At 34.9% G+C, this 11,468-nt stretch overlaps 1 protein-coding gene across 1 annotated transcript; it reads left to right on the forward strand.

Annotated features, from left to right (window-relative positions):
• LOC109228277 (glucan endo-1,3-beta-glucosidase-like) lies at positions 1,541-3,824 on the forward strand. The gene is made up of 3 exons (XM_019393432.1): positions 1,541-2,677; positions 3,124-3,394; positions 3,615-3,824. The coding sequence occupies exons 1-3, from the start codon at positions 1,637-1,639 to the stop codon at positions 3,641-3,643; spliced, it is 1,341 nt and encodes a 446-aa protein (XP_019248977.1). The 5' UTR covers positions 1,541-1,636; the 3' UTR covers positions 3,644-3,824.

The raw sequence follows: 11,468 nt of genomic DNA on the forward strand, positions 1-11,468 counted from the left end.
GTCAGGACATCTACAGAGGGAGATTTGGGCCGTGACATGTTTGTTAAATTTGTTGTTGTTTTGACAATTTGATGATTGAGATTTGTTCTTTATGATATTTGAAAAACTAGGTTTCAACTTTGAGCTCATCTGAAATAGATTTGGGCATTGAACTATGTATTGGATTGTTGAAATTCGAAGATCAAGTTTATGTTTTAGAACTTAAGATTCGAAATCTGAAGTTGCATTCAATAGATTGAACTACTTAAGATTCGAATTTCTGAAGTTGCATTTGAAAGATAGAAGAACTTTAGATTTGATTCTGAAGTTGCATTGAAGAGATTGAACTACTTCAAATTCGAATTTCTAAAGTTGCATTTGAAAGATAGAAGAACTTCAAATTTGATTTCTGAAGTTGTATTGAAGAGATTGAACTACTTCTACTTCAGATCCGAGCAGGTAAACTTTGCAAATTTTTGTGCATTATGGGTATAACTTCAATAGTGACCCCAAAAATAGGTATCTACGAAAATGCCCTATTTAATTTGAATATATTAAATAGCACCGGATCGGAAGTGCATGATATATTTTTTGATAGAACGTAATGTAATGATACTTGAATATCGCATTGGCAATTGATGGTTAAACTTTTATTAATTAACCAACTTTTATGGTAAAATAGTTTTATTCACAGAGTATTACTTTAACAAATGGCACCAAATAAACTTTATTTCTACCATAGCTAATAATTTTTGTTCAATAAAATATTACTTCATTTGTCTCAACTTATTTACCAATTTTCTCATTTCAAGAGATAATTTGACTATCCTGTGAAGCTAAAACGAATTATTTTTAATTAGCTTTTACAAAAAGATGGATTATTGAGGAAGAATATAATTTAAATTTTGACCAGATTTTATTTCTAGAAGTGAAATGTAGCAAATATTTATAGAGATTAAAGAACATAAATTATCCAACTAGAATTATTAGTGCGTAATAGGCTAATAGTTACTCTATCCGTTTGAATTTAGATGAGGTAGTTTGACTCGATATGGAGTTTAAGGAAAAAAAAAAGACTTTTAAAACTTGTGGTAAGCTTAAGGGGTAAAAGCTTTTTAAAGCCATGACTTTTTGTGGTTATAAGAGCTTCTTACTAAGGGTAAAATGGATAAAATAAAGAGTTTAAAGTTAATTGTTTCCAAATTAAAAAATATGTTATTTATTTTAAAACAGACTAAAAAGAAAAATACATCGTCCACTGAGGTAGTAGTAAATACTTCGCTGCGATGCTTTATTATAGACGTTGCCAATTCTACTCGAAGGTTAAAAGCAGATTATAGGAATAAATGATTCCTTTTTTTTATGTGTGTGCATTTAAATGGATTTAAGCAGCAATCAAGAGATTATCAAAATTCAAGTTCGTTTTTCAATGGTCAAATTGAAATTTTCTTTTATTTTTCAAGAGTCCGAATTGGGCATTTGTTTTTTTTCCGAGTCGATTTGGCATTGGAATTGCAGAAATTAGGACTATATCATCTTCCACGTTTCTACTTTATAGTACCACGTCCTTGGCTGCGTTGCAGAAATTGCAGCCCTGTTTTCTACCACTCAGCACACCACTCTGCTTACAAAGTAACAGTTCTCATCGTTTAATTTCATGGCTAAGCTCTGTTTCATCCACACTCTCTGTCCCTTTATCTTCCTCTTTTTCTGTAACGGCTCCTTGGGGGACTATCTCATCGGCGTGAACTACGGAACCGTCGCAGACAACCTCCCACCGCCGACCCAAGTCGCCGCCTTCATCAGGGACCAAACCACCATTAACAAAATCAAAATCTTCGATGCAAACCCAGAAATCATCCGCGCATTCGCTAACACCGGCGTCTGGGTTAAAATCACGGTCCCAAACGGCGATATTTTAACTGTTTCCAAACCGGCCGGTGCACAATCATGGGTAGATGAAAATGTTGTTCCTTATTATCCACAAACGAAAATAGATCGCATTTGCGTTGGAAATGAGGTCATAGCCACTAGTGACAAAAATCTCATCGCGCATTTAGTCCCCGCCATGAAAGCAATTCACGAAGCTCTGTTACAAGTTGGAATTAATGATATCCAGGTGTCAACACCACATTCATTGGGAATCATGTCCCGCTCCGAACCTCCCAGTTCGGGTCGGTTCAGACGCGGGTACGATCGGGTAATATTTGCCCCAATGCTAGAATTTCACCGTGAAACCAAATCACCCTTCATGATTTGTCCGTACCCATATTTTGGGTTTAACGATAAAACCCTAGATTATGCCCTGTTTAAACCAAACGCTGGGGTTTACGATGAAGTTACGGGGATGAATTACACAAACATGTTTGATGCACAGGTCGATGCTGTGTATTCGGCGATGAAGTTATTGGATTATGACGACGTGGATATCGTTGTGGCGGAAACGGGTTGGCCTTCTGCGGGTGACCCGAACCAACCGGGTGTCAGTTTGGAGAATGCTGTTTCGTACAATGTGAACCTCGTGAGGCATGTGAACTCCGGTGTGGGAACGCCGTTGATGCCTAACAGGACCTTTGAGACTTACGTTTTCTCCCTGTTCAATGAAGACCTTAAGCCTAGCACTTCGGAGCGTAACTTCGGATTGTTTCGACCCGACTTCAGCCCAGTTTACGATGTGGGCGTTCTGCGTAATACACAGGTAATTTTCGAAAATTTGGAAAATCCTCAAGGTTAAATATGTCAATAGGTTTTCTCTTTTTCTGTAGGAGGTGAGTTTAATGACGAAAATATCCTGTTAGTATAGTTTGACTTGAAGATATTTGCTGTTACTGGTGTTAAGGGTATAATTGTATTTCATTACAATGATTATTGATCCGAGAAATCTCCCACGCTTTCTCATAGTTTGATAGTAGCATTTCCGATTCTTGAATGGCATAAAGTCACCAGCATTGATTAACTGCCATTAGAAAATATTTATTTACATTAAAATATACGTGTATATTTACATTAAGTGTAATTATAAAACGTATATATATATATATATATATATATATATATATAGATTGACTAAAACACTTAAAATATATATATATATATGTTGTATTACTACACTTTGTACTCACTGACTTGAAATTTTAAATTCAGACTTCTCCCCCAGCTATGGCACCGGAAGTGGATAAGAAATGGTGTGTGCCAAGGACAGATGCTAGTGATGCAGCTCTGCAGTCGAATATAGATTTCGTGTGTAGTTCGGGAATAGATTGTCAGCCTATACAAGATGGTGGCTCTTGCTATGAGCCCAATACGGTTAGAGCTCATGCAGCTTATTCCATGAACGCTTATTATCAAGCAAACGGTCGTAAAGATTTGGATTGCGACTTCATTAATACCGGTGTTGTCACCATGTCTGATCCTAGTAAGTTTATCTTTCCCAAATTTTTTAATTTTTCTACTTCCTGAAGATTTTCTAATTAAGCAAATGATTCACATAAATGTTCTAAGGAATAGTCTAATAGTGATCATCAAGAAATCATAATTCGAATCTCGTTCAGTGCCCATGATTATGATTATTCTGTTAATTTTTATTGAAAAGTAATAGTGATAACTTGTGTGAAAATCTATGCACATGAATGCAGGTTACGAAGCATGTACGTATGCTGCTTAAAGGAGCAACTGCGGATCTAGTAAGTTGCTGGCTCTTTGTTTCGAGCATTGGATCGCATGTTCAGATAATAGAGAATTAATAAACTAAACTATACATTTTGGCATAGTCCCATGGGTTGTTACGCTAGCTGTAACTTTTTGTCATTTGAAGTCTCAAGAGTTCTATATATATATGCTTTGCATGGATGATATCTATTTATCTTTTTATTTGCGATGCAGTTTTTTTGAACTTGCAGATTAAGCCTCCGCCGTCCTTTAATTGTTTCGAGTGCAAAACTTTTCCATGAATCAATTCTATATAGTACTATATACTATCGCTTTCATCACGTGCTCAAAATTAGCTATTCAACTAAGGGCCATATCCACGATCTACTTGAAATTGATATCAGAAATTACTTACTGATTTAAATACCATACACTACTAGAATTCCGGAAAAAAGCGACCAAAGTTGGTCTGTCAAGAAAAGCGACCAATATTGGTCTCTAAATTGAAGAAAATAATAAAATAATTATTTTAAATACATTAGCGACCAAAGTTGGTCACTATTTGGTTAATAATTTCGTCAAAATGTTGACCGAACTGGTCAGACTTGCTTGGTCAAAGAAATACTGAGATTAGCGACCAACGTTGGTCGCTATAGTGGGACCCACTTATTAAATTTTAATAATTATATTATTATTTAAAAAAATTATAAAATATAAATAAATATAATTCAAAGTTAGCGACCAAAGTTGGTCGCTTATAAAATAGAGACCAACTTTGGTCGCTAATATGGGACCCGTAACAATTATATTATTATTTTAAATATTATATAAAATATAAATAAATCTGATTTAAATTTAGCGACCAGCTTTGGTCGCTAATTTAAATTTAAGTATAATTAGCGACCAAAGTTGGTCTCTTTTCAGGTCAACAATGGTCAAAATTAAAAATCACTTTTGTACTTACTATCTAAATAATATAAATGTAAGCCGTTAAGACTTTTGTAACACAAGAGATGAATAGACTAAAATATACTCTAACATGCTATGCACTAAGTATAAGCGTATTAGGTAATATTATATCAATATAGCTTATATATATGTACAATATATATACTTACGCTGTACTATGCACTAAGTATAAGCGTATTAGGTAATATTATATCGAATATGGCATATATATATATGTAATATATATAGTTACGCTGTACTATGCACTAAGTATAAGCGTATTAGGTAATATTATATCGAATATGGCTTATATATATGTAATATATATACTTACGCTGTACTATGCACTAAGTATAAGCGTATTAGGTAATATTATATCAATATAGCTTATATATATATATATAATATATATACTTACGCTGTATTATGCACTAAGTATAAGCGTATTAGGTAATATTATATCAATATAGCTTATATATACATATGTATAATATATATAGTTACGCTGTACTATGCACTAAGTATAAGCGTATTAGGTAATATTATATCGAATATGGCTTATATATATGTAATATATATACTTACGCTGTACTATGCACTAAGTATAAGCGTATTAGGTAATATTATATCNCCCGTTTTATCGGAACTGTCATGACCACGGAAACATTCCATCACCATCACCCTTGTCACTCTCAATTAAACTTCTTTTCTTCTTGGAAAATGAAGTAGAGAATTCCTCTATAATCTTTCTTTTATCTACTTAGGAAATGTTAAAATTCCTGCCTATACCATCTCTAGTTGAAACACATGTCATTGCAGTCTCAACATCATTGTCGCTAACGAGAACAACAATTGATCAAAAGACACACCCTGTCAGCTACCGTATCCAAGTTATTCTCTGTATCCAAATTCATCCCGAGCAATAGTACCATGAGGATAATCACCAAAGCCACCGGACAACTTTATGATGCCAATTAAGCAAGATGAGCTATTCAATGAAACTCGTATTGTAAAGAAGAAGAAAGAGACTGATTCAGAAAGGTGGGTCGAGGGTCGAGCCTCGACTATACATGTAAGTTTTTTACTTATCATTAAGTATTTTGATTTACTTTTATATAAATTTTGAAATATTAATTCAATATAATTTTTCTTATAGGTTCGCTTCAGAGCTGATGTGGGGGAATTCATACGAAGTCAGCCACCTAACGAGTCGGCCGAGACAATCCAACTTTCGAACGAGGATGCTAAAAGAACACTCCTTGAGTACTTTATATACTTTGAACTAGACAATAGAACTAGTTTTCGAATGAGCTTGTAATAAATGTTAACTTAGTTTTGTTAGCTTAATGTTTTAGTTCTATTAATCTTTATATTTTGTTGAGTTTTAGTGTTGTCGTTGTTGTTGTTGTTGCTGCTGCTGGCATAAAATGCCTGTTTAGGATATTTGGTATAAGCTGGCAGGTGGTGTAGCAGCCAAAACAGGCAGTTTCTGCTAAAAATATACCAAAAAAGCGACCAACTTTGGTGTCCAGTTGGTCGCTATTCACTTAAAAAAAAAATAATTTTCTGGTAATTTTGCGACCAAGGTTGGTCGCTTATAGTTAAAAAAAAAAAAAAAAAATTATTGCCATTGGCGACCAATATTGGTCGCCCAATAAATAAAAAATTATAACATTTATTAATATAGCGACCAAAGTTGGTCGCTTAATATGATTAAAAATATAATAAAACGTTATTTACATCTGGAGACCAACTTTGATCGCCAAATATATAATATTAAAATATTTGAGCAACCAAAGTTGGTGGCTATATGTTTTGCCCGGAAAATTTGGTCCTTTTACCTGGGAGACCAATGATGGTCGCTATTTAGCGACCAACTTTGGTCCCTAAGGTAAAGGGACCAGCTTAATATCGACCAGGCGTGGTTGGTCGCTTTTTGGTCGCTTTTTGGCCAATAAGCGACCAACGTTGGTCGCTTTTGCTGGTCGCTTTTTTCCGGAATTCTAGTAGTGGTACACCCCTAGTTCTGACGATAAGAATATTAATCCCGAGATAGAATTTTGATTATGGATATTATTCAGATTCCTAATAAATTTTATATCACAATATTAAAATTAACTATTCTATATAAAAGATGAGATAGTTAATTTTGATGGAATAACCCAATCCGTAAGATATCTTCATCTATCCCACAATTAAACCAAACGACCTCACAGTTTGACCTTGATAGTTGATATAAAGCAGCTTAAGTCCATTTTTACTTTAAAGTCTTTTCTTTTTATATGTACACAACAAATTGAGCATACTTCTTAATTAGTCATAAATATCCAAATACATTCACAGCACTACATTATTCGATCTACGGTTATGATGCTTTGCGGTTTAAAAAGGTTTATATGCATGCTAGTGGTACTATAACATGCTAGTGATTCCATCACATTTGTTGTTCGCTTTTAGTCCAACAAATTTCACATTATTGTCTTTTGGGTTATGACATATCCAAGCTTAAAAGTGTGCACACCATATGAACTTATGTAATCCCTCTCTCTGAAAGCTCGTTAACCTAAAAGTTTGCCAGTCTTTTTCTTTGACCCACCCTTATATATACTCGGATTTAGTGTTCTCACTGAGGATTACACCATTATCGTGTACGTACTATGAAAATCTGACTCTGATACTATATATGTATTGTCCGCTTTGGTCCAACAAACTTCACATATTATTCTTTGAGCTACGTCCCCGGATCAAGCCCAAAGGCACACTTATTATATGAATATATGTTCTGTCTTATATATTACTTCATTTTTCTCTCCCTTCTCGATATTTGATTTGCCTATAATGTCATATGCATGCACCTATACTTCTGATGCTTGCAAGTATCGAAGCTTGTTCGTTCTTCTCTTTGATCCGTCCTCGTCAATTCACCATCTATCATGAGTTCTGATACGCGGCGCCTTCCTGAGATTCCTTGGAAGGGCGACGTACGGCTAGGCAACTGATGTCAGTGCAGTTGCTGTCCGCCAACTGAGGTCCCCTCCGTACGCTAGACGAGATTGTCAGTGCCGTACGGGAAAACCAATATCAAGAGCAATTGAGAGAACAGAAAGGAGAATTCAGAATGAAAGAAAGCTTGATTGCATTAATGAAAGCTATTACAGAAAAGCAACACGGTGTCGAGGGGGAGAGACACCAGTACAGAGAATTGCTTGCTTGCTAGAAAGTTTTGATTGCTTGATCCCCCCAATAGTACTTAAAAAAAATAATCCAAAGTTACAGGAGTAGACTTAATTAAGCTAGAGAAACATAATGGAAGTACATGAAATAAAACTACTCTATATTTACAATGAAACTGACTTAGTCTTCTATAAGGCAGCAGCAGGTCCGTTGTCAGCAGCAGTGTCTTTGGCATCACGGTCTGCGCGCGCGACGCTTTTGGCTTCTGCCTGTGGCTTGGCGCTCGCGAGGGATATCGGTGGGGCGACAGAGGCACCTGCGCGCTTGTCACTTGCCGCGACCAAGACCATGGGGCCGTCCGTGGCGCTAGGCATTGGGAGGTTCGCTAGGACGCCACGGGGCGCGCCCAAGGGGTCATGGGGCATGGCTGGAAAGCCGCCCATGACATTCTCCCCCACCTGAGTTGGCGACGTCCTCGGCGCCTTACTTGCAAAATAATCTTCAATGAGGCTCTTGTAGGCTTTGAGGTTTGTTCCCCTCTCCCAAGTATTCTCTTCTGCATCACAGTCCTGCCATTTCACCAAAAATTCTTGGTGATCTTTCCTTGAGGCATGAATCACTCTNTATAAAACAAAAATTTCAGCTCCAGAGCTGAAGTTCGAAATTTAACAAAAAACTTCAGCTCTAGAGTTGAAGTTCGACAGGTATAAACAAAACCTCAGCTCCAGAGCTGAAGTTCGAAATTTAACAAAAAACTTCAGCTCTAGAGCTGAAGTTCGACAGGTATAAAACAAAAACTTCAGCTCCAGAGCTGAAGTTCGAAATTTACAAAAAAACTTCAGCTCTAGAGCTGAAGTTCGACAGGTATAAAACACTTCAGCTCCAGAGCTGAAGTTCGAAATTTATAAAAAAACTTCAACTCTAGAGCTGAAGTTCGACAGGTATAAAACAAAAACTTCAGCTCTAGAGCTGAAGTTCACCAGTAACAAATACAAAAACTTCATCTCCTAAAGCTGGACTTCACCAGTTACAAACACAAAAACTTCAGCTCCTAAAGATGGAATTCACCCGTTACAAACACAAAAACTTAATTCTGGTTCTCCATACAAGAACAAAACATTCAGCAAAAAAAAAAACACAAATTCAAATCCAAAAATAATGCCAAAACATGAAAAAAACTTCAGCTCCTATCTAAGGTATCATTATCATCTGTTTAACTCTGAAAATTTTTAAAAATTTGAACGTCTAATCACAACATAAACCCTATCATCTGTTTATAGAATTTTCATTAACAACATAAACACTCGTTCAAAAAACCAAAAAAATACAAACGTAAAAGTAAAACTAATGAACTTATCAAACTAAACCCTATCATAAATACATGACGATCAAAACCCAAAACCAGAAATTAAATCGTAAAATAAAACCCAGAAAGTTAATGCAATGTACCTCTGATTAAATCGTAATGTGGGAACAACGACGACTAGCAGTTGAAAATTCAAAACAACGACGAAAACCGTTTGATTTCAGAAAAGAGCAAATCAAAAAAACGCGAATAACGGGAGAGAGAGACAGAGACAGTAGAGGACTAGCGTATACTTGGAGAGAAAGTAGTCTTTTAATAAAGAAGGGCAAAATAGTCTTTTCAAATGGCTTTTAACAAAAAAACGGGTACGGGTGCAAAAAGAAAGACAAAGCGGCTACATGTTAAAAAGGGGCGCCCAAATAGGGCGCCCCGTGCAATTTTTACGAGTTATGATGATGATAATTGAATCAAATAGTGATGAATAATTTAAGTACTCAATTTAAAATAAATTATTTTTAACATGATATAGATTCTCGATCGTACTTAGCAAAAGAAAACTACGACTAGAATATAAAGGCAAAGAGCTAGACTATTAGTTTATTACAATAGCAAAGAACTGGAATAAAAGTGCAATGGATTAACATGTACCATAAAATTTTAGAAACTTTGTATATAAATATATACATATATAGGTGTAATAATAAGTTTTAAATAGCTACTTCTATAATCGATTTGGTTCGATTTTTTTGATTATTTTTTTATTAAACTCAAAACCAAATCAAATTTATTCGGTTTTTAAAATTCAAAGCCAAAATCAAACCAAACAAAAAAGTATCGATTTCTTTTATCAGTTTGGTTCGATTTTTGGTTTGATTAGACTTTTCGAATTTGTATGGACACCCCTAATTATCTCTATAATTCGAGAGAATTTCCAAAAATAAATGTTTCGGCAGACCAATAATAACGTAACTCTTACGATCAGTTGGCCAATATATTTACTTAATAATATATCATCTATTTATCGAAGAAAAAAAAAAGGCTCATTAGCGGATTTGTAACCAATAACGGATGTGTACTTTAATATATTCATCGCCTACTTAAATATGATCTTTAAGGAGTACTTTTTGTTTTGGTGTTGTAAATTAGGTAAGCTGCAATATTGCTAGAGTTATATTACTATTTGATGATATTGTGTCTTTGGTTTTACTATTATCTTGTTATTATTATTTTGACTTTATCACAATTGCATATCTTTTTTTTTTATGCATGCTTGCTTTGAGCCGAGGGTATTGTTGGCCCCAAAATTAGGTAACAATTAAATTTGTACATGGTTTTAAAGATACGCGATTTAATTCAACACGAATAATCAAGAATAATGGGTAGATGAATTAAATACAAAATAAACGATCAAACCAATTTCAATGTTATGACCAAATCTGATCTTAGATTAAACAGTAACCTCGTCCTCGATTGGACCCTTGGTTTAAGCCCAGTCGCGAATGAAGAACATAACAAGTGAATAATGCCTTTGACAGTAGCTAGCATATAGAAACAAACTTTTATTGCTTTAAATTGCGTGTTACAATGTGTCAGATTAAAGAAAAANTAGTAACTTAACTTCTTTTCTCTTAGGAAATGAAGTAGATATCTCTATAATCTTTCTTTTATCTACTTAGGAAATGTTAAAATTCCTACCTATACCATCTCTAGTTGAAACACATGTCATTGCAGTCTCAACATCATTGTCGCTCACGAGAACAACAATTGATCAAAAGACACACCCTGTCAGCTACTGTATCCAAGTTCATCCCGAGTAATAGTACCATGAGGATAATCACCAAAGCCACTGGACAGCTTTATGATGCCAATGAAGCAAGATGAGCTATTCAATGAAACTCGTATTGTAAAGAAGAAGAAAAAGACTGATTCAGAAAGGTGGGTCGAGCCTCGACTATACATGTAAGTTTTTTACTTATCATTAAGTATTTTGATTTACTTTTATATAAATTTTGAAATATTAATTCAATATAATTTTTCTTATAGGTTCGCTTCAAAGCTGATGTGGGGGAATTCATACGAAGTCAGCCACCTAACGAGTCGGCCGAGGCAATCCAACTTTCCAACGAGGATGCTAAAAGAACACTCCTTGAGTACTTTATATACTTTGAACTAGACAATAGAACTAGTTTTCGAATGAGCTTGTAATAAACGTTAACTTAGTTTTGTTAGCTTAATGTTTTAGTTCTATTGATCTTTATATTTTGTTGCGTTTTAGTGTTGTTGTTGTTGTTGTTGTTGTTGCTGCTGCTGGCATAAATGGTATAAGCTGGCAGGTGGTGTAGCAGCCAAAACAGGCAATTTCTGCCAAAAATAATCCAAAAAAGCGACAACTTGGTGTCCAGTTGGTCGCTAT

This window comes from Nicotiana attenuata, chromosome 6, assembly GCF_001879085.1.
Source record: "Nicotiana attenuata strain UT chromosome 6, NIATTr2, whole genome shotgun sequence".
Taxonomy (NCBI): domain Eukaryota; kingdom Viridiplantae; phylum Streptophyta; class Magnoliopsida; order Solanales; family Solanaceae; genus Nicotiana; species Nicotiana attenuata.